Raw genomic sequence first — 27,020 nt, 5'->3', positions numbered from 1 at the left:
CCTGATTCATTTTTCTTTACAGCACTGTCTAATATACTATATAATTTACTTAGCTAATGGTCTATCTCTCCTTATCTCACTCCCTAAATATAACCCCAAAGAAGGCAGGGATTTCCTATGTTTTATTCACTGCCATATCTCCAGTACCGACAATTTATTCACTGCTATATCTACAGTACCAACAACAGTGCTTGACACACAGGAGTTCAACATTATTTGTTAAATAAATAAGCATTGAAATGATCTGAAGTGAAAGATGGGAGGAGACCATTTTCAGTTGGGATACTGCTGCTTTTATGAAGTTGCAAAGTTGGGTCTAGAGCTTAGGAGCAAATCAGGGCTAGAGATGTAAATTTGGCAATTATCTGCATGGAGAGAATTGGTTGATGTGATGGGGATGGGTGAGATCTCTGGGGATATAACAGAGATCTTAGGGGGCTTGTTAGATGGCCAGAAGACAAAGAGGAATCTGAAAAGCAGAATAGCCAGTGAAGGGGGGTGTAGAACTTGTTTCCAAAGTCAAGAGAATTTCAGGGAGTCATCACTGTCAAAAGCCACACAAATGGAAGAGAGTGAGGTTAAGAAATAGCCATTAGATTTACTATCAAGACAGCAGTAAAGATATGCTGGTGGAGGTCATTCTGTAAGGGGTTATGGAGGGAATGAATAAACACAAGAAAAAATGGAGAGTTCAGGGAGTTCCTTCAAGAAGTTGGGCAATGGGGCTTCCCTGGTGGCGCAGTGGTTGAGAGTCCGCCTGCCGATGCAGGGGACATGGGTTCGTGCCCCGGTGCGGGAAGATCCCCCATGCCGCGGAGCGGCTGGGCCCGTGAGCCATGGCCGCTGAGCCTGCGCGTCCGGAGCCTGTGCTCCGCAACGGGAGAGGCCACAACAGTGAGAGGCCTGCGTACGGCAAAAAAAAAAAAAAAAAAAAAAAAAAAAAGAAGTTGGGCAATGAAGGGGACAAGAAAGATAAAGTAGAGAGCTGCTCAAGCAAAGAAGCTGAAGGGAGGATTTCTGGAGCCAGAATGTCTAGGCTTGTAAACCTAGTGCTATCACTTAGTAGTTACCACTTACTAGACAAGTTACTTGCCATTTCTATACCAGTTTCCCCATTTATCAAATAGACGTAAGAACAGGACTTACTTGATGTACTTGATGTGAGAATTAAATGACATAATGAAGGGAAGTACTTAACACAGCGTGGCACAAAGTACATTACATTGAAGGTTAGGTATCAGTAAGGAACAGAGATGGGGCAGCGTTAGAGAAAAAGGAAATGAACAGCCACTGAACCCTTCCATGTGCAAGCACTTAATAGTAACTATATGAGGCAGGGATTATTATACGCTGTTCATCCATGAAAAGTGGACTAGGCAAAGTCATATAGATGGTAAGGGGCGGTGCCAGGGTGTAAAGGCTAGCCTCCCTGGCCCCAAACTCTGCCTTTTCTACTGCATCACACTGTGGGAAGAGCTCCTTTGAGTTCTAAATTTCATGTCTCTTGAAGTCTTTGGTGTGGTGAATGGAGGAAGCAACAAAGACTGCCCTCAGGAGTCTTGGATGTCAATCCCAAGGTGACAGCTGGCTGACCTCAGCAAATCAGCCTCAGGCTGCTCATGTGTGAAATGGGAAGAAAAATAACCCCGCCTCCTTAATCTCAGGGCTATTACCAGGATCAAATGAGGTGATGATCTGTGAGCAACTGCTTTGTAAACTGTAACACACTTGGTCAGTATTAGTTCTTATCATCTCATTCCCCTCCTTCTCCAATCACCCTTCTCCTCACTGTGATAAACACAGTGTTTTCCTTTCAGACAATCAGCCATTGACCCAAAGCTCACAGCTACTGGACTCGCCAATGGAGCTAATAATGAAAACATCGATTATTGCAACCTACGTGCTTTCTGCATTCCATTTTTAGAAGAAAGAGACAAATCTCAATCAAACAAGCTCATGTGAAGCATTTCATTAAAATAAGTGGTCCCTGGGTTGAGGTCCAGGTCTCCACCCAGACCCAGCCAAGTTCTCCCAGTGTCCATGAGGGCCAGAGCAACCTCTCTGAAGGAGCCTTGCTTTGCTCTTGCCAAAGCCCTGTGGTCATCAAGGGGATGGGGGGCCAGCAGGGAGTGGGCAGGTGTGCAGGGGCACTGCTGAGACTACTGTCCCCTGACGGAGGCTGGAATGGGAGTCAGGGGAACCACACATGGAGAGGACGGATGGTTTGAAGCCTGTAGAGCTCCCAGGGGAGGCCATCCAGGATGGTACTGCCCCTAGGCCTAGGTAAGAGAAGTCCCTGCCTGGCCCAACACTTTAAAGATACCCACTCTAGTATCTTCTGGCTATGCCCTTACACATGGGGCCAGGAGTTTGTGGGGCTAAGAGGGCATGCCCACCTAGAACCTGTGCCCCTCCTTCTAGACCACCCTCCGGGTATCTGGGATCCAGCTCAGATGGCCCCAAACTTGCCTTCAGGGTCTACACAGGCTTTTTTCCTGGTCTGTTTTCCTAAGGGGTCCACTCCACCTGTGTGTACACCCCTGGCCCCAAGGCTGTTTGTTGGGGGTATGCATGGAGTTTGGATATACACATGTTAAACGTTCACATGCATATGTGCGATGGTCCATATCTCGATATGGTACAGAGCAAGGGGAAGGAAGAGAAACGGAACCAGGGGCTGAAGGTGGGCTATTCCTATGCTGCTACATCTGGCACGGAACTTTTGGAATCCAGGAATTCTAAACCTGAACCTGGCCTTCAGGTTGTTATAAAGATACATCTGTCAAGGTCAGAGGATAGAACTTAGAGTTCTGTTAGTCTGAATTATACATTTAGCCTTTTGTTAGTTCGGCTTAAAATTAATATTTTAAAATATGGTACGTGGGCCTTCATTCTTCCCCTGGACCCTACAAATATTAGGGATGGGTAACAGGTGGGAGATCTGTATCCACAGCTCTGGAACCATGGACAGTTCCAACCCTGAATTTTCTTTGGGTATGTGAGTTTTATTCACATCTGTTTAGTATTAACATTTACTCTTGGAAACAGCATTGCACCTACTTCTCACATGGATCGCACGACATGGGCATCATTCCATTTCCATTACACAATAAGGAACCTGCTCAAGGTCACACAGCTAGTGCTGGGCAGAAGTGAGTTGTGAACACAAGATCTTATTCTAAATCACGTGTTCCCTAAAGTGACTCCCTGGTACTAAATTAGTGCTCCAAAGGCTCTGAAAAATAATAAGTCATGGATGATATTAGCTGGCACACACTGCTCTCACCATATCTGTTGTTAAAATATTAAAACAGTTTTGGAACAATGGCTAAAGAGACTCCCCTCTCCCCAAGAGCATCCTCCCTGGCTACCCAGCTTCCTTCTCGGGCCCTGGTTCTGTCCCAAATCCAGCAACTATAGGGTTAGTGTAGGCAGAGCAGAGGCAGTTCTGTAGCTGGGTATCAGTCCTGGTCACATGCCAGGTGCTGTTCTGAGAGCCTGTGGTCTAACCGCCTCAGTGCATCTGCTCTTAAAGAAGACTGACCGCTGTGTAAACTTTGCTGCACTTAGAGGGTGGAAAAGAGGCCCCTACCTTGTTTCTTTATGTCATGGCTCAGACCAATAGAGTTACCAGTCAGGCACGTGGAAAGTTTAGTTAAAGAGAACACTACGCTTTCTGAGAATTCAGCTTTTCTTCTCCATCCAGTGCTGAGAAGAGTCAGGTGCCTGTCCTGGGAAGCCTCCTCCTCAGCAACACTTCTGACTCGGCAGATGCAGTGCCCAGCATCTTTCTTCCCCTCCAAACCCCTGCACAGGAGGCTCTGGAGACAGCAGTCCGTGGTGGGCAGGGAGGTCGAGAGGGAGAGGGTAGAGAGAAGACCCTTTGGAAGGAGCAGAGCTCAGGGCTGGGAGAGGGCGGAGGTGGGGCTGGGGGGAAGCCAATACCCTGTATCACCCAGGGAGTCACGAAGCCCATGGCCCCTGGGTAGCCTCCCAGCCCACTCAGGCACCAATCCCAGCCCCGGCACTGGCACACATCCCGATTCTCAGACGGTCTGCACCATGATTACAGAGTAAGTTTTAAAATTAGGCTTTTCCTCATTCTGCTGTTTATGTCAGACTCCGAGAAGCCTGTAAATACCACCCTCCCACCTCTGCCTCCGCCCCCTTCCTTCCTGACCACATCCTTTTCTTTCTGGCACACAGGGAGGCATTTTTTTTCCCCCACAGCAGAAAAGACAATTTCCAGTGTTTTTAAAGAGTCGTCAGTGTTGGGCGAGGCTCCATGTTTAACTGAAAGGCTTCTTTTGTCACCCACCCTCATGTTCTGTTTAGACTGCGTTTCTCTACCACTGGAGACACCTTCTCAATATGTATTTACTCTTGGGCTTCCCTGGTGGCGCAGTGGTTAAGAATCCACCTGTCAGTGCAGGGGATATGGGTTCGAGCCCTGATCTGGGAAGATCCCACATGCCGCAGAGCAACTAAGCCCATGTGCCACAACTACTGAGCCTGCACTCTAGAGCCCGTGAGCCACAGCTACTGAACCCCGCGCGCCTAGAGCCCGTGCTCCGCAACAAGAGAAGCCACCGCAATGAGAAGACCACACACCACATCGAAGAGTAGCCCCCACTCGCCGCAACTAGAGAAAGCCCGTGTGCAGCAACGGAGACCCAATGCAGCCAAAAATTAATTAATTAATGAAAAAAATATGCATTTATTCTTCACCACTTAGAGGTCAGTTACTGTCTCGAAGCCCTTGTCCTGGCTGGGTTCTCAGAGACCTCTGCTGCTTTGTCCTAGTTGACAGCCCTGAGGTCTTGGATCGGCGGCCAGTTTTCTGGGTCATGTCTGAGTATGGTTTGCCTCTGACTCCAATTCTGAGCTTCTTGGAGCAAAGCGCCTTTCCCCACAGGGAGAGCTGTGGGCCCCGGTAGCATTATCCACGGAGCATCCTCATGCGTGCCTGCAGGGCGGGAATGCGGACCCAGGCTGTGTCCCTTACAGAGCCAGCCAGCATGGGCACTCTGCTGGGCATGTGAGGGTCCGTGCTTGGCCTCAAGGAGCTCACAGCCAGCCTGAGGTGACCGGCCAGACCTCCTGGTGGGTCAGACGCCAGAATTTGTCTTTTCGCTCTATGTGCATGGCCACCACCCTGCTCCTCAACATTTTTCCTCTCTCCAGGCCACTGCAATGACCTCCTTGCTGGGCCCCCATGTCTAAGCTTGCCCTGCCCCCCACAAGCCACGAATGTGGTTTTTAAGAAATGTACGTCAGATCATGCCTCACCTCTCTGAAAACTCCGACGACGGCTTCTCTTGCACTGAACATCCACGCTGCATTATTTGGCCCCTGCCAGTTCTCCAGTCTCATCTCCACCACCTCCCCCTGGCTCCTTATACACCCCCCCACACTGACCTTTTTCATCCTGGGACAAGACAAACTCCTTCCCACCTCTGAGCCTTTGGACTTGCTGTTCCCTTTGCCCAGAACCCTCTTCCCCCAGCTCTCTCAATGCTTGCCTCCTTTTCATACTCAATTTGCAGCTCCAAGTCGCCTCCTGAGAGGGGCTGCCCGACTGTGCCAGTCTCCCCACCAGACTGCAGGCATCTCGAGGACAGGCCTCACTGTGCCTCCAGCGAGCCCAGAGCAGGAGCTTCCTTCAAGCTTCTACAATGAGCGGGCTGAGTGTTTCCGGCAGAGCAGGCAGGGCCGGCTACTGAGGTGAGTTCCAGAGGGCAGCAGAGGGGATGCTACGGGGAAGGGTCTTCAAGAGACCAGGGGAACAGGCCTGATGTGACGACCAAGGGAATGCGAAGGGATTGTCTGAAGACACATTGGGAGGAGTGTCTTGAGGTTCCCGGCTTGGAGCTCGAGTTGAATGTCCTTCTGACGTTCAGCATTGCCCATGAGCCCGGCGCCCCCAGGTGCTGGGGGAGGCCGGAGGCACCAGGTGGTGGCGGTCATGATCTGGCCATGGCAGTCAGCTGTATCCTCTACTTCCAGCCCTCAAAGCAGACAAATAGCGGACAAGAGAAGAGGGAAAGTGGACATGTGTGTTGTTTCTCTTCTTATTTTGGAATTCTGCTACTACAGGTAGAACCTCAGTTAAAATGAAAACAAAGACACTATTGGATGGAGACATCAAAATGTTCAAAGTATGATGATAAGATTATGGATATTTTCCTTTTATTTTTATTTTGTATATATCCGCATATAAAAAATAATTAATTTGTATTTATTCTGTAATCAAAAGAGATGAATTGCTTCACAGAATTGTGTATCATGAGGGTGAAGCATTTTTGGGGAAAAAAAGAGGAAGACGAGTGGCAACATAATGTAGGTTGAATTGAGCTGGGCAGGCCGAGGGGCAGCTGGAGGTGACATGGAGAGGCAGCAAGGAGGACTCATATTGACCTGTGTGCAGCTCCGGACAGCACTGCCTACAGGGCCATGCAGACCTGGGCAAACAGCTAGGCCTCTTGGGTCTTCAGTTTCCAAGTATTATGGTAATAATAATCAAACCCACCTTATAGGTTGATTTTAGAAATAAATGAGAAAACTATGCAAAGTAATCTCTGCAGTGCCTGGCAGAGAGTAGGTGCTTCACAAATGGGAACTGTTATTACAGATACTGCTCATTTAAGGAGAATGTTGACTCAACATTACCCTCAAAGGGTAAGAGGTATTTCCTCCTTTAATGCAGGTGACGTGGGCACCTGAGTATTTCCCTTCCATACTGACAAGGTTACAGGAGGGTAGATGGCCACCCTTCATTTACATGATGGGGACACTGAAGGAGAGAGAGAGATGATCCATTTATGACACTCACCAAGAACGACACACATCCACGTGTTCATTTCACAAAGATTTTTTGAGATTTTCTTCTCAACATTGAGTCAGACTTTGTAGTTAACGGAGAGGACCTAGGACGCCAACCCTCTCAAATTTTGCATGCGATTTCATGGGAGAAGGGTCCTGCTTTGGAAGCTGCTAGGTTGGCCAGAGACCACTCTCTCATGCTCTTCTGGGATGACTTTTGGGCTACCTTCTCCAACGCGAGCCCTTTCACCTTCAATTTTTTTCATCTATAAAACCGAGAGGGTGGAATACACAATAATCTCATGAATAAGGCCATGTCTAGTCCTCTGTTCTTTGACCAAAGACCTCAGTCCTTGTACTGATGGCCAGTGGGATTTTCAGGGCTATAGAGGAAGAAGTTCTGCTTTCAGAGGAGAATTGTAATGGGTACTCCCCAGGGATGGGCTGCTCTCCCCAGAACACAGGATCCTACACAACTGGTTCTCCTTGAGATCCAAGGCCACTGGGGACTCAGGATAGCTTCCCTGGGTCTACACTGGGCCAGGGTCCCCATTCACATTCCACTCCAGGGTCTGGCACCATCCTGATTGAGTCTCCTGCACTACCTGCAGCTGCGGAGTCACTGCAGCTCTTGAGCCCTGATGGGTGTCTCTGACTTGCCGGTTGTCAGGCTTTCAGTCTGTGCCTTGGGTGGTGGAAGGAGACACCGCTCCTGCCTTCACACCACCTGGATCCCAGCCCCAAGCCAGGCCTCTCCTACAGCTCCCACTGGAGCCTAGAATCTGGGAGCTCCTGTGATGATGAAAGACCTTTGACACTATCAACACCCAACCTCTTTCTTTCTTTGCATTTTTCCTGTTGTTCCATGTCCCTGACTGGGAGGAGGTGTGGTTTGCTTCTTTCTTTTTTTGTTATTCAAGTGGGATTCCTAGTAGGAATCTTCTGGTGATCCCTGGAGGAGGACGTGTTGCAGTCCTCCCACTCACCCCGTCTTGGTGAGCTGACACAGTCTGGCACTGCGTGCCCTGTAGTCTCATTGACTCTTTTAGCCCAGAACATCTGCAGCTTTAACTGTTATTTACAAAGCTACAGCTAGTTTTCTGTGGGCTGAATCCAACGGTGGCACATGTATCTGATGAAGACGATGTGAGGAAGGTTGGCCGGGGGCCCCCCTGTGGAGGAGAGAGCCACTCTGCCAACCCCACTCTGCCATCTGGACCTAACATGGATGGGGGCTGGGGCCAGCTCAGAAGTCTTCCTATTTGTCGGCCTGGACAGCAGTTGTTGTGATTTCTTCCCATCCAATTTGGGAACGATTAAGGGCAAAGATTCTTCAAGGGCAAGGAGATATTGGTAATGACACGATTGCCAAATCTTCCCCAAGATTAACAGGAAGTCACTAGATATATATCATCTGAATGAATGAATGAACCACAGTGGGACTCCTGGGCACAGTGTCTGAGCAGGAGTGAAGGGGCACCGCCCACCCTCTGGTATCAGAGAGCATTCTTACCCTTCCCCTGCCTCTGGTTACAGAGGTCTCAGGACCCAGGGAGAAGTGACTAGGATTTGGACATGTCTACTGTCATCTTGTTTAAACCTAGCTCCTCTGACCAGAGCTGCCCAAGGCTCACTGATCCCAGCCTGGGGAAGAGAGAAGGTTGGCTCCTTCCACTCGTGCCCACCCCATCGGCTGGCCGTGAGGAACGTCCCACAGGGCTGAGGCTCAAGGATCTGGGTACTGTGGGGGAGGGGGGAAGGTCAATGCAGGGTCTGGGGAGGGGGTTCCTTGGCCTCAGCGTCTAGAGGAGTCTAAAGTCTGGAAACTGGGAAATAAAGTTAAAGATCTGTTCATTGGAGCCAGAACAAGACCAGGGGAATCAGACTGAGCAAAACAGCCACGGTGACAGGGTTGAGAAGATGAAGGCAGACAGAGGGGAGATCTCAGGAGTCAGGCATTATTAACACTGCTGCTACTCATAAGAACCGCTAATATATACGGGGGGCTTGCCCTGTGCCAAGCATTCGACTAAATGCTTGATACATCAACCTCAGAGGAGGCACTGTTGCTCCCTCGACTTTTCTCTTCCCCCAAATAAGGGACCTGAGGCTCAGGTTAAGTCACCTGGCAAAGTCACAAAGCACGTAGGTGGCTGAGCTGGTATGAACCTAACTCTCTAGCACCTGTGCCCACCTGCTGCCCAGAACCAAAGGTACTGGTTCTCTGTGTCCCCTAACCTGATTCCCCAAACCCTGGTTCTCTGTACAGGTGAAACTACAGCTAAGATGAGTCCCCAGAGGAAGCATGGTGGCAGAGGGACAAGACTGCCAGGTGCTGCTGGGACCAGTCCTCTCTCACCAGCACTGGGCCAGGTGTGGCCGGGAAGATGGAAGCTGCACTCGCAGAATGTGGATATGCCAGTTCCCCTTCTCCCAGCTGCCAAGTCCTTCCGCTGCTTCTTTAGGGAGCTCCCATCTCCCACTAAATAATGGCCAAGGAGAGAAGGGGAAGGGTGGGGAAGGGTGGGGAAGGGTCAGGTTCATTACTCTAAGCCGAGGAGGGAGGCAGACACAGGCTCACAGGAGGGACCAGGCAGAGGATGGAGGTGGAGTTATGCGGTGGCGCAGACTTTTAAAATCAGTTTACTGTTTTCATTAACTTTCCACCGTGTGTTCATCACAGGCCACGTTTCACTGCCCGCTGAGCGGGGCAGCAGATGCGGGGAGTTATCGGCAGCAGCGAAGCTGGGAGCAGACAACGTGAGGATGCCGGCGGCTCTGTGTGTGTCCTGGCGACAGGGCTGTGAAAATGATTTATTAGACAGGTCCCTGTTTAGCACACAGAAGGGGCGCCTGGGTGCAGGGAGTTGCGCACATATGTGAGCACAGAGGACTTCACGGGGGTGTTATTACACTAGAGGGCAGAGAGATTCCAAAGCACGCAGGGGCTAAGTTTTCCCCCAGTACAGCACGTCCAGGCGGGATGCCCCTCTGGGCGACGGTCGAGGTAAATGCTTCGCACACTTGCTCTCTTGAATCTGTGCCAAGACTACCAGGTGGCTTCTCTTACCACCATCCCATTTTGCAAAGGAGAAAACTGAGACTCAGAAAGATTGAGAGGTACCTGGGATCACGTGGCTGGTAAGCCGTGGAGCCAGGATTCACACCCAGGCAGTTGCCTCCATGGCCCATATTTAAGCACTCGGCTCTCCAGACACAGAAGGAAAGTACCTTTTCTTGAGCTCCTACTATGCTTCAGGCACCACGCTAGGTCCTTTATCAACTCATTTGGTTTTCGTAACTGTCTTTGTGAAGGAGGCAAAACCCTGACTTAGAAATGCAGCAACTTAGATTGAGAGAAGTTAGGTAACCTGTGTACATTCTCCCAGCTAGTAAGTGCAGAGCTGAGGTTTAGCCCAAGAGAGACGCCGCACCCTTTCTCCTAAACCGGGTGCCTCCTACGTGACGGTATTGTGTTTTCAATTTTAAAAAGTTACACTACAGCTGACCCTCGGTATCCAAGGGTTCTGCATCCGCAGATTCAACCAATGGCGGATTGAAAATATTGGGAAAAAGAATTCCGGAAAGTTCCAAAAAGCAAAACTTGAATTTGCCATATGTCCTGGCAACTATTTACATAGCATTTACATTGTATTTCCAACCATGTACACAACATTTATATTGTCTTAGGTATTATAAGTAACCTGGGGATGATTTAAAGTATATGGGAGGATGTGTGTAGGTTATATGCAAATACTATGTCATTTTATATAATGGACTTGGGCATTCCCGGATTTTGGTATACCCTGGGGGTCCTGGAACCAATCCCCCATGAATACTGAGGGACAACTGTATTTTTTATTTTTATTTTTTTTGCGGTACGCGAGCCTCTTACTGTTGTGGCCTCTCCCATTGCGGAGCACAGGCTCCGGACGCGCAGGCTCAGTGGCCATGGCTCATGGGCCCAGCCGCTCCGCGGCATGTGGGATCTTCCCAGACTGGGGCACGAACCCGTGTCCCCTGCATCAGCAGGCGGACTCTCAACCACTGCGCCACCAGGGGAGCCCACAACTGTATTTTTGACACCGCCTGCCCCAATCTGTTTTGTTTGTTGGTTGTTTAATTGATTCCTTTAGCACGTAATTCTTGAAGTCCTTTTGTGTCCAAGGCAATATGAGGGAGGGGACACAAAGCTGGCTGTGACCTGGCTCCTGGTGGGTTTGATGACCTTGATGCAAGGAGCAAGGTGAGGAGTGCCGCTCAACCAGAGAACATTCTGGGGGTGCTGGGATGGCAGAGGGCACTTGTTCTTAGTATTTTGAATGGGATTGTTTTACTGATTTCCTTTTCAGATAGTCATTATCAGTGTACTGAAATGCAACTGATTTCAGGAAGCGCTGTGTCTGCGGCTGTTTCCTTCCGCACCCCAGGGGCGGTGGCTCAGGAGTCAGCCTTCCCCAACATGAAGTCCAGGCTTGGATGCTTTGAGCCAATTCTGCTCAAGCTGTTGGTCACCTCCATCAAACACTCAGGGGACTGCCTTTTGCCCCTGGATGGATCATCTCTGCTCTGATGATTCTGGCATCAGCCTGAGAGCCAGCAGGGGAGCTGGCTTTCAACAGAGGCCTCTGGAACCTCATGCTTTTTAGATGTTCAGTTGAAATCAGGAGCTTTATGACTCTTCCTTTATTCAGAAGCCCATCAAAGCCAATGTGGGAGCTGCTGTGGATTCAGCATCACACCAGCATGGCCCTTCAGCCCCACCACGTTCCACTCTGTCCTCACTCTATTTCCAAGGGAATTCTCTTTCTTCTGCAGACCCTGCCTGGGTGGGGCAGAAAAAGCACTGGGAGGCAGAAGATCCAGGACCACTTTCCTGACTGTCACTCAGCCACATGCCTCGCATGAGTTACACTAGGACTCTCTTAGGCCTCAGTTGTCTGAGCTGTAAAATGGAGATCATAATGCCCCCTTACGGATTCACCATGTGGGTTACATGAGAAGTAAGTGCAATGTTAGGTTTTATGCCCATTACAACTTCCAGGCTTCATTGAGTAACTTCCAGCTACGGCCAAGCCATTTCTGCCCTGTGATCCTATGTGAAGGGCTTCTTGATCAGTCTAGCCCACCTGGCTTTCGGAGGGCTGTGTGACGTCTTCCCAGGAGTAGGGGCAGAGGAAGCAGATGCTGGATTAATCTGGGGTTTGGGTTTTGCTGGGTTGGTGGCCTCTCCACTCTACGCCTCTTCGAAGGCTTCCTATCACAGGTAGAATAAAACCTGGAGCCCTAACTTGCTCCGCACGGCCCCGCTTAATCTGGCCTCTGACTCGTTCTCCAGCTTCATCTCACACTACACTCCCTGTGCTCTCAGGGCTCTATCCCCACCAGCTTCCCTTATAGTCCTGAAACATGCCTGCCTTAGGGGCTTGGCAGACAGGTGCTGTTGGGAAAGCACTTTTCCCACTGTTTGCACGGGTAACTCTGAATAATCCTTAGCTCTCAGTGCGAGTATTACTTCCTCTGGGACCTTCTCTACTCTGCACACACCCTCCCCTAACGCTGAACTAAACTTGGTGTCTCTTATTGAACCCTGTTCTTTTTCTGATTCATAGAACATATCACTGTTTGCAGTTACATATGTGAGTGTGTTTATGGTTTAACATCTGTCTCTTCATGCGGACTGGGACAGCTCAACTCTGATCACTGTTACAGACCCGGCACCTGCCACAGTCTGCCACACGGTGGTATTTCATGAACGTGTGGAAGGGTGAATGTCTGCAGAAGAGGCAAGAGGATGGAGAGTGTCGGAAAAAGAGTGATGGTGATGACGTGCCTGAGAGGTAAGGAGGCAGGGAGAAGGCAGAGGGCTCTGTGAGACGGAAGATGAATCCAGTGGAAGGCCTGAGGGTGACTGTTTCAATTTAAGATCTCACAGGAGTAGCCTTGAAGGATGGTCTGTTTTGAGGCTCCCAGAAAGGGTACATGCTGCCTCCTGATGGGGTTTTGTGCAGTCGGGGCATCCAGGGGGCCCCGGGAGCTGGGAAATGGACCGGTAAGTAGGAGAGGGCTCCGTGGACGGGCCCATGTTGCCGTGACCCTGTGGTATGGGGAAGCCCTGCCCTGCAGGTGTCTGAGGGAGTTGGGACTTCACGTGTATCCCTTGGACTCAGCAGGAGGGAACTCTCTTTGGGAGGCAGGGGCTCTGTGAACACAACTGCGGTGGGGGTTAATAGCAGCTTCCCCTCGTGGTCTGGAGCCCTGTGGCCAAAAACGCTGTATGGACTCTGTGAGACTCAGCTTACACCTTCCCTGGGCCACACTGGGTCTCTTAGTCCTCTGGAAGCAATGAAAAAGCTGAACAGCAGAGGCAGGGATGGAAAGCTAAACAGGAAACTGGTAATAGCCTCTTGCAGATGTAGCTCTTTTATAATAGAAAGGTTCATACCAAGGTCAGATACACAATACTCCTCCTGTCCCGCCCAGGCCTACAATTCTTCTTCCCAGTGTTCACTTCCTGACCCTTTGCTCTCATGTGGGTTGAAAGATGTCAACATGAAAACTGGGAAACAGGAAGCCGTGTCTTGTATGTGTCACTTTTCGGGGCTCTTGAGCACACAGCCATGGGGGTAACTCTTTGTCTTCCACCTGCTCATTCCCCAGCCCAGCCCCTGGATGGACAGGCAGACCAATGCCCCAGCCACTGAAACTGACCCTTGTGCAATAGGAAGACTGGGCTGGAAAAGCAAAAGTCATCAGGAGAAGTAGGTGCCATGAGCTGAAGGAGGAGGCCACTTGGATGACAACAACAGGGTACGAGCCATCCAAGATCAGAGGTTAAGTCCATCCTTCTATGACTAAGACTAGACCCACCGAAGGGAATGCTGTCCCAGTCAAAATCGATAATAAAGAAAAACCACCCCATGGTGACAGATGGTAACTAGACTTATCATGGTGGTCATTTTGTAATGCATAGAAATATTGAATCACTATGTTGTACACCTGGAACTAACATAGTGTTGTAGGTCAATTATACTTCGATTAAAAAACAATCATGATGGGCTTCCCTGGTGGCGCAGTGGTTGAGAGTCCGCCTGCCGATGCAGGGGACACGGGTTCGTGCCCCGGTCCGGGAAGATCCCACATGCCGCGGAGCGGCTGGGCCCATGAGCCATGGCCGCTGAGCCTGCGCGTCCGGAGCCTGTGCTCCGCAACGGAAGAGGCCACAACAGTGAGAGGCCCGCGTACCGCAAAAAAAAACAAACAAACAAAAAAACAATCATGATGAAATGGATGTGGAGGCAGGGAAGTGTGCCAAGTTCCCCTTAGCAGCATCCTGCTCTCAAACATAATCAGATAAATTGTGGGAAGAAGTTATGTTGAAGTCTCACCCAACTACAGTGTCTGTATTCCAGACCCCAGGTCTAGCTCAAATGCCATTAGACAGGACAGAAATCATCTAAAGCGTATACTGAAATATGATGTTATCTCTGAGAGTGGCATTGTGGGTGATTTTATTTTCTGCCTTATACACTTATGTATGAATTACTTATGTAATAGAAAATGGTAGTAAAAAAAGAAAAAAGAAAAACCACCCCAGAGATATGGCTCATTTTAAATCAGTTCCCTGATTTCTTGAACCCTTACCATGTGCCTGGCTCTGTCCTGGGTGCAGAGGACATCAAGACTCATAAAACAGTGTCCCTGCTCTCAGGGAATGTTGACATTATTTGGGGAGGACTTAGAGGCAGATTACTTCAGTACAATGTGGGATATTTGGGTACAGAGACATGTCATCATGAGGGCAGCAGTGCTTTTGCTGGAAGAGGATGGTGGTGGTAATAACGACTGCCAGCGCTGATGGAGCTGCCTGCTCTGTGCGGGCATCGTTCACGGCCCTTCACATGCATTAGCTGATTGACCCTCACAGCCACTCGGTGAGGCTGGAACTAGCCTTTTCCCCATTTTACAGGGGAGGAACTGAGGTTTGGGGAGGTAAAGAAACTAGACTAGGGTAACGCAGGATTTTTTTTTTTTTTTTTTTTTTGCGGTACCCGGGCCTCTCACTGTCGTGGCCTCTCCCGTTGCGGAGCACAGGCTCCGGACGCGCAGGCTCAGCGGCCATGGCTCATGGGCCCAGCCGCTCCGCGGCATGTGGGATCTTCCCGGACCGGGGCACGAGCCCGCGTCCCCTGCATCGGCAGGCGGACTCTCAACCACTGCGCCACCGGGGAAGCCCTGGTGATGCAGGATTTGAATGCAGGCCAGCTGGCTCCTGAGCAGAATCTGGATAAAGAATGAATAGCAGAGGAAGCAGCACGAGCAAAGGCCTTAACGAGTGGTGTGGGCAGAAGGGGTAGAAGCAGCAATTTCTGAATCACCTGAACATAATGTTGGGCTAAGAGCGAGGGAGGACGAGGCTGAAGGGGAGGTGGTGGCCTTGACAACTGCCCCAGGGCTGTCTGGTCAGGTTGGTGCAAGGAGGTAGGGTCTCAAGAGTGATTCCTTGTGGGTCCTGCCACCTCCTGCTGCTATGGAGATGCTCCACAATATTCGGTGACTGAATGAATGGGAAAACAACCACAGCCAAATACTGGCTTAATATTCTGCTTTTCACAACGTACTCCTCTTATAACTGATCTCGTTTAATCTTCATGCTAATCCTATGAAACAGACAGTATGTCCTCCATTTTATAGACAAGGAAACCAAAGCTCAGAAAGGCTAACTGATTTTTCTCAAGGTCCAGCAGTTAGTAAGTGATGGAGACAGGTCTTGAGCCTATACCCACATTCTGTATGTTTCCTACCACATGCCCCACTGCCGTCACTGAGGCGGGATGGCCTGAGAACCTGGAAACTCAGTGGTTGACATAGTTGAGCTATCACTTCTCTGAAATACAGAACGGGTGGGAGGTTTGGGTATGAAGAACCCATTTTTCTGAAGAATTTTCCAGAACTTGACTCTCAGGAAGAAGATCTGTCCAAACTGTTTATAATACACTTAGTAAACATGAACAAGAAACAATTAGCTAATGAGCTAACACCAATGTTAATCATCTGTGCCAAAGGAGGCGAGCACTGATGAGGGAGATAAAAAGTCACAGGAAACTGTCTTTTGGATGGTGGGACCCAGGCCCTGCTCCCCAGCAAGGGGTCCCGGGCTGGCCTGCCTTCTGCATAGCCTGAATTCCAAACCTGCCTGGGGTTCCTGACCCTACCCACGCTGGGCGCTTGTTTAAAGGGACCCCTCCAGGTGATCAGTGGTCTCAACACCCCCCCTCCACCTCCTGCCCGCAGTTAGTCTTGCTCGGTTTCTTCTCTTCCACAGAACTTTTGCCTTGGATTCACTTCTGGTTCTCTGCCTAATCTCTGCCCATTAGTCTTCATGCTTCAAACTTCCTTAGCCCGTTCTTGTCATCCAGGATGCAGACCTGGCTTGTCCTTTATTCCATACTCCTCAGTTACAAGCCAGCCTTGCCCACCCAGAACTCCAGTCCTGACCCTTGAGAGCCCTAGGTGTGAGCCCCACAAAGTGAATTTTGTGTACATAGCACACTTTTTATCTTAGGTCCAACCACCCCAAATATAGTCTCTTAAATTTGGTGACATCTGTGCAGTTCTTTTTGTGTGGTACGGTAAAAGAGGCTCTCAGAAATGTTATTCTAATCTACATTTTTGATGAATGAAGTAATAAGGAACTTGTTTAATCCTCCCAACAATGTCCATTTTACAGAGGAGCACACTGCATCTCAGAGACCTTCTAACTTGCCACTAAGTGGTCAGGCCAGAATTAAACCTGGGCCTACCTGAGCCCCAAACCTACACTCTTTCAAATCCACTTGGAACTTCAGCAGTAGTTAAGGATATGTAAAGAAACAAATAGATTGGGGCAGCTACTCCTTAAAGGAGCCTCGCAGAGAAGCATTTTGGAACAGAAAAATCTTTATGTAACATAAATAAGCACCCATTAGTTTTCTGGTTTTATAAGTTTCTCTAAATATATATACATATATATATGTATATATATGTGTGTGTGTATATATATATATCTCCAGTTCCTTAAAGTGGGGCATGTCAGTTTGTGAGAAATAACCCAGAAAAGTGGCCAAGTTGTGTCTCAAGTCTAGTTGTGAATGGTGGTCGTGAACAGCAGGAAAAATAGGCAGCTGGTAGTAAATTCTAATTTTCAAGCAGCTACTCTAAGTCCCTGCCCTTCCCACTACTTTTACCAAGAAAAAAAGGGGTCTTACAGAGACCTGTGATTGCCAAGGGGGAGGGGGTTGGGGGAGGGATGGATTGGGACTTTGGGGTTAACAGATGCAAACTATTATATATAGAATGGATAAACAACAAGGTCCTACTGTATAGCACAGGGAACTATATTCAGTATCCTGTGATAAACCATAATGGAAGAGAATATGAAAAAGAATGTGTGCGTGTGTGTGTGTGTGTATATATATATCTATAACTGAATCACTTTGCAGAAATTAGCACAACATTGTAAATCAACTATACTTCAATAAAATAGATTTTTTTAAAAAAATGGAGTCTTGCGGGGGCATTTGTTACCTTTTATTTCCTTTTCCCCTGGGCCAAAAGCAGAAGGAAATAGGCTGACATGTCACTCCCTGCCAGGTTCTATGGGACCCAGAGTTCACAGAACCCCTGTGAAAGCAGGGTGCTTGCCTTCTTCGTCATCAAGTATCTTTCGGGGCCCTTCCCACATGTAAAGGCTCTAAGAGATCGAACCTGTGCTACACGAACGGACGACAAACTCATGAGAGAAATGTGTGTCAAAGAGCAATTCTCTGCAGAGTAAAAGGATCCTGATCAGCAGAGGCTTCTCAAGGGCCTGGCAGTGGCAGGCGGGTCACATGGAAAGGGCTCTTTATTATTTTTTTAAAGAAAGTCAGAAAATGAGCAGCTATCGATTAGGCACTGAAGGTAAGGCAGGCATTGATTTTCAGGAAAGACTCGATACCTCCTGATTGGCTCAGGTGATATAAGGACAGGGCTTCTAGGAAGGGACTGCATATCTTGGGATCAGTGACTGTGCACAGGGGAACGGTGGGGATGTGGCGAAGAGGGGGGGGCACACAGGGAGTGTGAATGAGTGAGTGAGTGTGTGTGTGTGTATGTGTGTGTTCTGGATTCCATGCTTTATAGAGCCAGAGGTCCAGCACAGGGAAGGGAAGCGGGAGGTTGGGATGCAGGGATGACCTCAAACAGCAAGTGCTGAATGCAGCCCCAGAGCAGAAGTCATCTGAGGGGGAATGCGCCTAGGGGAGTGTCCATACCTACAGCCAAAAGAAAAATGGTGGTAACTGAAGAGCACACAGAGCTGGTGGGAATGAAAGTCTCGGTCCCGATGGAGCGGGAGGCTGCAGCCAGGAGGGGGGGCACAGAAGTGGAAGGCTGTCACTCCACCATGGAAGGAGGAAGTATCCTGTGCTCCCTGTGAAATCAGTCTCCAAGCCGCTCTCCCCAGAGGTGTGTGTGCTTCGCTGACGTCTGCTCTCTGCCAGAATGCTGCAGTGGGCATTCTGCAGTCAAGGTGGACCCAGTGCTGCCCTTGGCCATGCTGCATCAGGACTGCAATGAGTCTGGATTCCTGCTGTCATGTTCTGTCACAGCAGATTTCCCTCTGCCTCAAACAGTGTGTACTTAGAAGGCTGACAGTGCAAGACGGTCCTATAGGTGCAGGGACAGAATGTGCCCGAATTCTTTTGCAGTGAACATTCTCGCCCCGTGTGGATGCTGCCATCAAAATGGTCACATATTCTGGAAGGAGCCCTGGGAGGAGCAGAGGATGGTTGGGGCCAACTGAGGCTGAGATGTGCAGGGGAAGAACAAGATGGGGCTTCTGCTGGAGTGACAGTGATACGAGAGTCATACTATTACTGTGGTTTATGCACCTAGGACATGCCAGACAGGTTAGAACGTTTTATATACATTTCTTCCCTTAATCCTTAGTACCATGCTTCTGCACAGTGGATATTATTAGACCCATTTAATATATAAGAACACAAGTTCAGGGAGCTGAAGCAGCTTGTCCAAGGTGGGGAGTCAGAGGTGGCCCAGCTGGCAGGCTGCTCTGACACTTAAGCTGCTCCTGTGTCTCCGCATTAGGCAGGGGGAGCTCTGTCCTCGAGCCCCTGCAGGAGCAGGGTTGCGGGCACACGTGCGGGCTCAGGATGCCGGGCCTCAGGTGGCTGCGTTTTCCCACTGCCCAAGGGCTTGCCAGGCCCTGTGGTGGCAGCTTCCCACCCCTCCCCTCCCCTTCCTTTGAGCACAGAAAACTCAGCCCACAGGCCCCTCCCATTCCCCAGTTCCACTGTGGTGGCAGGCCAGGCCCAGAAGGACTTGGGCAGAGGAGTGCACAGGCATCACAGGTGAGACCAGGGGTGTGGGGAGCAATCTGGGCAGGTCAAAAAGAAGGCAGAGGGGCAGGTAGAGGCAGCGGTCAAGGTGGCCAGCGGGCCAGGATCCGGGGCAGGCAGGCAGGAGAGCTCACAGAGATGGAGTGTTCAGAAGACACGGAGGCAGGCCTGGTGCTGGCCCGAGGTTCGGGCACATCTGGGGGCGTGGGCACACAGCTTCACAGCTTCTCGATTCTGCGGTGTGGGCTGTCAGGTGCCACCGGGGAGGGGTGGTTAGGGACTACCCTGGAAGGAAGGCCAGCGTGACCGCTTTCAATAGGAACAGTACAGCCAGAGCCTCTGGGCACAGACTGCCATGCCCTGGCAGAGAATCCTCACTCCCTGTCTCTGCCCCAGAACTCTTGCACCCCAGGGACCCCTAGGCCTCCTCAGTCATCCCTCTCTTCACCCCTGCCAAGAAAGGGGCTGGGGGAAATGGGCAGGGCACTGCCCGAGTGATAGATACTGTGAGTGAGGCTCAGACCCTCCCCCGCCACCTCCCAGAAGGTCTCTGGGGCTGGAGCAGGGGATGGAATCAGGAACTCCTGTGGGTGGAGACACTCCGCCCGCACAGAGGAGTAAGGTGCCGACTCCCGAGGACTGGTGACGGTCAGAATAAACACGGAGATAATCAGATCTTAAGCGCAGCAAACTGCAGACAGCAAGGTAATTCCCCACGTGGCGATGGCAACACCTAAAAATACTGAACTGTGGTTCTCACAGGAATGCTTAACGGCCCACATTCAATCGAGAGCGGCTTCTGGATTATGGGTTAGGGTAAATAAAGAAGATCATCTAAGCGACATAACCATAGATCTTTAGCTTAAAATGACATCTGGTACCAACAGAGTGTCTGTCTCTAAGAAACTCAGTCATCCCAGGAGCCTCTCTGCTGCTCTCAGCAAGTTTTCATCCTGATTTGTTCTGACTGGTGGGAAGAACACAAGTTTGGACCTCCAGCTCCCCTTTGGGCCCCTGTCGTTCGTTAGCCAGGAGCCACTGCTGAGAACGGGCCGTCACCGGTCAGCATGTGGGCCATGGCTCTGGCAAGGGCGGTGCGCTGGGTCTGCTTCCACCCGTGGGCTGGAAGCTCACCCTGCTGGCCAGCCCAAAGAGCCCCCCACGCACATCACTATACCCCCGTCTCTTCTCCAAGAGAAACAGCTTTAAGCACACAACTTCCCGGCGGCTGGTCAGTGGCAGCATTTTCTTTGGAAGGAAGGAAAACTCAGGATCTAATTCCTGGTTGTATAATGTCCTGGCCATGTGACCTAGGGCGGGTTACCTCGCTGCTTTATGCCTCAGTTTCATCATCCAAGATGGGGACTAAGGGGAGGAATGTCTCTGACTGCCCTGAAGTCATCAGAGAGGTCTGTTTCAATGCTCTCATCTTCTCTTCACCCAGCTGGCCTTCCTGCCCCGAACACCCATCATGGCAGGTCTGCCTGCATCTCACCGCACCCTGACCTTTGCCTCTGGAAGCCAGCCTAGTTGCCAGGGAAACCAGGCTGGAGTCCTAGGATCAAGCGATGATGAAGAGCTGTGTTCAAAAGGAAAAGAACAGGATTTATCACTGGCCCTGATCCTGGGTACCATGAAACCCTGACTTCACATCCTCTCTCTGCACAGGTGGGCACGTTTGAAGAGTCAGGCAGTAAGAGACTGCAACTGCTCTCTTGCTTCTGCTGTTTCGGATGTTGTTATTCATGATCTTTTCTTCCTCTGGCTGAGGCCAAGGCAAGTGGTGAGCAATCCTGGCTTTTCCTCCCGTGAGCTGCTCCCCAAAGCCCAGCTAATAGTTAACTTCCCTGCTTCTTTCTTGCTTGCCGGTCACTGATGCCATGAGCACATGTCATGCGCATGCTGGCTGCTGGCTAATCCTCAGCTTTGGGAGAGTAGAGTTTGTGGCCCTCGACTATGAAAGACTCAGCTTCTGCTATCTCATCAGGCAGAGCTCCGGGAAGCTGAGCACATCTGGACCTGTGAGGAGTGAGACAGAAGCTATAATGGGATGACACGGCTTAGGACAGAAAACAAGCTCTGAGCCTCCAGCTTCCCTGCATGTAATACTGAGAATTAAGAAGTTACAAGTGTGAGCATGGGCTGGCACTGTACCATCAAGCTTCGGGAGGTCCTATGCCCTGTAAATGTTGACAGGAATGACCGAGAAACCTGAAAGGTCCCTGCTGAGCAAAAATGGAAGACGCCACAGTGGTGAAAAACCAAGCGACCAGTATGAACTGTCTTTGATGCCCAAAGTTGGAGGCTGGAGAGCATTAGGCCTCTGTGTGAAGACGACTGATGGGACCACTGTAGATAGGGGTCTCCTGACCATCCCACAAATGCTGGCCTGAACCCGACCCTTCTCTTTCATGTGTTCCCAGGATCAAGCAACTATGGAATTTAGGAGGCTGAGATCAGTCCAAGGAACACATTTTTCAGTGCATCTGCTCTTTTCTGCATCAAGGAGACCCCAAATGTATGGCTTGTTAAAAATAGGTACTCTCTCCAGGACTCATGCGCAGGAATAGGAAGGATAAGGTTATACTGGCTTTCACGTTTGTTCTCTGCACCCCAATAAATGGGCCTCTACTTTCAGAGCTTGGCTGTCAAGTCAAGACGCCTAATATGATGATTGCACCAATGCAGAGAGAAAGCTAGAAGTCTCAGACGAGTCCAGGACAACTTGTAACACAGGCTAGAACAGCTGTCATCCGGCAAGGACACATTGACCATGGTTCACGTACAGCGTCTGTGCTGTACCTACAGTCTGTTCTGGAAATGTAATTAGTCTCTTACTTTAGTTACAAATAACTGGGAATTACCACTTCCTTTTGGCCACCTGAAGTGGGAGAAAAGTCAAATCCACAAGGTCCCAAAATATGTCTTTATAACAGAAAATTGTCAAGTGGTTACTAGACCAGGATGTCTTCTGCACAGGGCTTTTGAGGGGATCCAATGAGTGCAAGTCATCAAAGTTCAAAGCACTTAATAAGTACTTGGCAAATGTTCAATGTTATCTAATTTTCTGTAATATTTAAAATATAACCAGCCAGAAACTAGGGCTCCTGGCTTCCCAGAGGCTAGTTCATTACCTGTGGCTTTCCATTCTTTATTGCTCTCTGGCTGAGTTTCCATCCAGGTCATAGTGATTTTGCCTAAGATAATATAAATTGAGTTCAGTAAGTTGCATGATCCAGGTTCTCAAAGACTTGATTAGCAACAGGAGACATTACTCAGCGCCATGGCCTTCCCTGGCTATAACTCTGCAATCTCGTCTCCAGAAGCAGCCAGGTCTCTCTGGCATATTGCTGTTTCTGTCTAAATTCTTGGGGTGTATCTCCCCACTGGCTCTGTCTGCAGCTCTCTTTCAGCTTAGTCATTCCCTCTTCAGAACGGATTTACTAGGGATTAGCTTTCTTATTCATTTATCACATTTCTATTATAATCATACTCACGACCCCAGTCCCTGGATAGACACAAAACAGAGAGAAAGGTCGAGAGAAAATATAGGTCCAAGCCCAAAGTAGGCTTCTGTGGAGTCCAGCCTAGTTCTTTTCTTCCAATCTTCACCTCGCTTCACCCAATTTATTTGTTTCTTTTCCATTATGGTTTATTACAGGATATTGAATATAGTTCCTTGTGCTATATAGTAGGACCTTGTTGTTTATCCATCCTATATATAATAGTTTGCATCTGCTAATCCCAGACTCCTGAGCCATTTCTCCCCCACCCCCCTCCCCCTTGGCAACCACAAGTCTGTTCTCTGTGTCTGTTCACTTCACCCAATTTATAAAAAAGCACTAATCAGGTTCTTAGGTCAACAGTCTGAATTACCTTGGAGAGAAACCTCTGGAGCCTGAAAGGGTACTTTCCCTTAGAATCATCCTCCAAACGCTGCCAGACCGAGCTCTGGGCTCTCAGCCCTCATGGCACTGCCTCAGATAAGATACCTGAGGAAAGGCCTTGAGGGAGACGTTAATTCACGGATTTCCCTGATGAAGAGCAGAGTACACACTGATGTCCCACTCTGGTCATTCCTTTCTGCAGATGCCCCACTATTCAAGGAGCAGCTGGGTGCTCTGTTACTCCAAGAGGCAGGTGTTGTCTCAGCTCCTGCCCTCAAACCAAGGAGGATGGGGGTCTGACAACAAGGCCCTGGACCACCTACAATTCTGGGAGTACTTCCTATATGCCAGGCCCCATGCTAAGTACTCTATACATTCACCTCTTTTCATCTGTGCAACAATCCTATGAAGCACATACTAGGTGACCCCCATTTTACAGATGTGCAAACTGAGGCCCAGAGAGGTTATGTAATTCAGCCAAAGTCACTAACAGGTGCCAGAGCTGGGGTATGAACCCATTAGACTCTGGATTCTTGGGAAACCCACTTAAAATATATTGTTAAATTGGCTAAATTAGAGAGATGAGAGGTTAAAAACAAATCTGTTTTCTAATTAAAAAATAAAACCACAGAAACTTCCTATCATGAATCAGGCTTGGCTGTGCCCCATCTGATGGTCATTCAGCCTGAAGATGGTCACTGGCCCCCCAGACTCCGCACGCCCTGTCCTGGCCCAGGCTGGGGGCTGGATGTGTGTGTGTGGGGTGGGCAGCAGATGAGCAAGCTGACTCTCATGACGGCCCTCTGGACCAGGTAGCTGTCCTCAGCCAGGATTCCCCTCCTGCGGGCTCCGGACTCACAGCCTGTCCCCATCAGGGTCCTGCCCCCTACAGGCTTCCTCGGAAACAATGTGGTTTAGTGAAAAGAGACTCTTTGCAAGGGGAAAAAGCTGGATTTGAAATTCCATCTCTCTTATTTGTAGCTGCATGTTCAGACGACTTTACCACTCCAGCTTCGGTTTCCTCAACTGTGAAGCAGAGCTAATCACTCCAACAACGTTATAAAGATTAAATTAAATGTGTGGTGAGAGAACACAGGGAAAGCTTTATAAACATTAGCAATGAAATATATAACAAAGTTCATTTTCATCAGGGTATGAATGACCATTAGGAGTTTTGCATTTTAAAGAATACTTGCATTTTAAAAGAGGAATCTGATAAAACAAATGACGCTCAAAGCAGTGGGTTGTTGATATGACATCAGAAATCCAGGAATCCCACTTACTTCCTCTGGCAGGCCTGGAGGACTGGAATCGTGCTGTCCCTCCCTTCAAAGAGGCTCTGGCCCTGCTGTGTTGTTCTAGCTGGCCTCCCGTGCATTCACACTTGAGTGTGTTTCCTTGAACAGCCCTGCACAGAAATGAATTGGTGCTTCCTGGTACACATGGGTTGCTGAAGGGAGGGTAAGGAGGTGGGGTCTGCATGCAGATGGGAGCAGCTGTGAGATCTCAGCTCTGCCCTGCAGGATGGGGAGGTTGGGGGAAGATGCCACTTCTGGCAGGAGCAGTGTCAGGATCCAAACGCATAAACCATTAAGGTCAAACACAGGGCAAAAGGAGGCAGCCCAGCAGAACCAGTAACACCCCCCACCATGCTGGGATCCACCACCCTGCAGGTACTAGTTGGCATGCAAATTCTTTACATAACAAGATGCAGGGCAGTAAGTAAATCAAATAGACACCATTTATGCTCTTAATATTCAGCCAAAGGCCCCCTCTGTGCGCACGCTACGTCAGGCACTGCTGGGGGATACAATGTATGACGATAAAAAGACATTTTTATCGCACATTAGGATTTCTGAGGTGCTCACACATGCACTATCTAACTGAATTCTTGAAACGAACTGTGCAGAACATAGTCTAATGCCCATTTTGAGGTCAGGAAACTGAGGCTCAGGGAGGGTGTCCTGGGTCATAGTAAATGGCAGAGCTCAGGCTACAGGCCATTGGTTCATGCATTCGTTCATTCAGTCACAGAGTGGCCAGGATTTTTCCGAATTGATTTTGGTGTAGATCTGTAATCTTTCAGAAAAGACTGGCTGCTGAGGCCAGAGAATCCAGGAGCTTGTGAGAGGCAGGTACGCCTGTTTGGTTGATGTGGTCTCCCCAGGACAGTGGGTGCTCTCTTGGACACAGAGCGGGGAGTAACAGGTAGAAACTGTGCCTTCAAACTGTGCCTCTCTTTTGCTCAGCTCCTACGAGTCCAGAGACGGATCACATTGGGGAAAGAGGCAGCCCAGCATCCACCAATCACACAGGCGGTCAGCTGCCACTTTACACCTGGTTTCATCTCCACGACATCCCTGGGAGGTGTTACAACCCCACTTTACAAACGAAAAAAGCAGGAGAGGGATAGGAGGCAGAGGGCTGCTGCTCTGAGGTCGCCAGGAACGCTGACCGCTACAGGGCTGTCCACCATCTTGCACGTCCTTCCCTTCCTTCCATCCTCCTGCTGTCATGGCTCTAGTTTACCCAGACCCTGATTTTCTGTCTCTTGCACCACTGCAATAATTCCATTTGACATTCATTAAAAAAAAATGTATATATTTAGTGTCAGTGCTGGCCACTGGGATAGAATGATGCGCATAAGTTAGTGCCTGCCATTCTAGTGAGGGACACAAGAGAACAGGCAACCCTAAATGAGGATGAGTGCTGCAGCAGGGAGAAGTCCAAGTGGAGCATGAGTGTGTGGCAGATGCACCCAGTCCAGCTGGGGGACGTGGGAGGAGGTGGTGCTCACGGTCAAGGGAGGTTGGGGACCTCCATGATGAATCCAAGTCCACCGTCTTCCTAAGAACCCCCTTTGAGAGTCCTTCTGAAAATGAAAACCTAAGCGAACCACTCCTCTTCTCGAAACCCTTCAGTGGCTCCCTATCGTCCACAGAATGAAGGACAGGCTCCTTAGTGAGGCTCCCAAAGTTCTCCATGTTCTGACCTCATCTCCCACCATGTCCCAACATATCTACATGTTTGTCTCCTGCAGAGTGGAAGCAACTTGAACGCAGGGCCTATGCTCAGTTTAGTTCTCTGTATCCACGGCCCAGAACAGGGCTGCTATATATTTAGTTGTGATGGACTTATTAAAAGAATGAATACATTCCTGAGGTCGGAGCCCTTGTCCCCAAGGAGAAGGCCAATTCTGCCTTCCCTTGGGTCTCCTGGTACGAATGGTCCAAGCCCCCTGCAATTTTGGTCACTGAGGGGAGAAGAGAAGTTTAATAAGGAATGGGGCATGGGACCCTTCTGGGATGGAGCTCTGCACCCCAATTTCCTGATCTCAGCCCTACAGCGAGTTCTTCCTAAGTCTTGACACAGAGGAGTCCTGGGTCAGTTTACACATCCCCCGAGTCAGAGTCCATGGAAATTCCTTTGGGTGACCTGTCCCTTCCCCCAGTTCTCTGCATCCCATCCCTAGGAGCCGCAGCCCCTCACACAGTGCTCTGTACACATCAAGCATTTAGGGAGTTCTGTGTGAATACTGAACACTCTACTCTTGCCACCAGGATGCGGTTTATAATGGAGACAAATTCTCCTGTACTAATTTTCAGGGAGAAAAGAAATGCACTTCAAGCAAGAAAATCGGGCATCTGGGAACGTTTCCAGCCAGGAGATTTCCAGCAGGACTTGAAAAAATGTAGTCCATCCCGCACTGTAACAGGCTGCGGATGGGGTGGTGGCCTTTACTCCCCTTTCCCCAGCCCTGTGCTAGTCACCTCAGAGGACACAGAGGAAGGAGATGTGGAGCCTGCCCAGCACAGTATAACAATGTGGATTCCTTATTTCAAAAGAAACAACAGTGTAGCTTAGGTTCTCTGTTTCCCCCCCGCCAAAACTCAGAAACCATAGCTGTGCTAGCCAATATCATCTTTGCAGAGTT

The 27,020-nt window shown here is 49.6% G+C and overlaps 1 protein-coding gene and 1 long non-coding RNA gene across 4 annotated transcripts in view; one reads left to right on the top strand and one right to left on the bottom strand.

The window, feature by feature from the left end:
- The window catches only part of FAM78B (family with sequence similarity 78 member B), a 103,453-nt gene that overhangs the window by 24,272 nt on the left and 52,161 nt on the right, over positions 1–27,020 (bottom strand). Inside the window, exon 1 of one of the 3 annotated variants that reach the window (XM_049716065.1) lies at positions 22,334–22,396. The exons of the other annotated variants lie outside the window; for them this stretch is intronic. Coding sequence (XP_049572022.1) covers positions 22,334–22,347 — 14 coding nt within the window. The 5' untranslated portion in view covers positions 22,348–22,396. Of the gene's footprint in view, positions 1–22,333; positions 22,397–27,020 lie in introns of those variants that run through there. 3 annotated transcript variants of the gene reach the window in all.
- On the top strand, positions 9,543–17,080 carry LOC105748001 (uncharacterized). Its single transcript, XR_001119756.3, has 3 exons — positions 9,543–11,825; positions 12,535–12,662; positions 13,483–17,080. It is a non-coding gene; the product is annotated as an uncharacterized LOC105748001 (long non-coding RNA).

The sequence above is a fragment of the Orcinus orca genome, chromosome 1 (genome assembly GCF_937001465.1).
Source record: "Orcinus orca chromosome 1, mOrcOrc1.1, whole genome shotgun sequence".
In the NCBI taxonomy this organism is placed as follows: Eukaryota; Metazoa; Chordata; class Mammalia; order Artiodactyla; family Delphinidae; genus Orcinus; species Orcinus orca.
The sequence above is the reverse complement of the archived record's forward strand: the minus strand, read 5'-3'. Positions and strand labels throughout refer to the sequence as shown.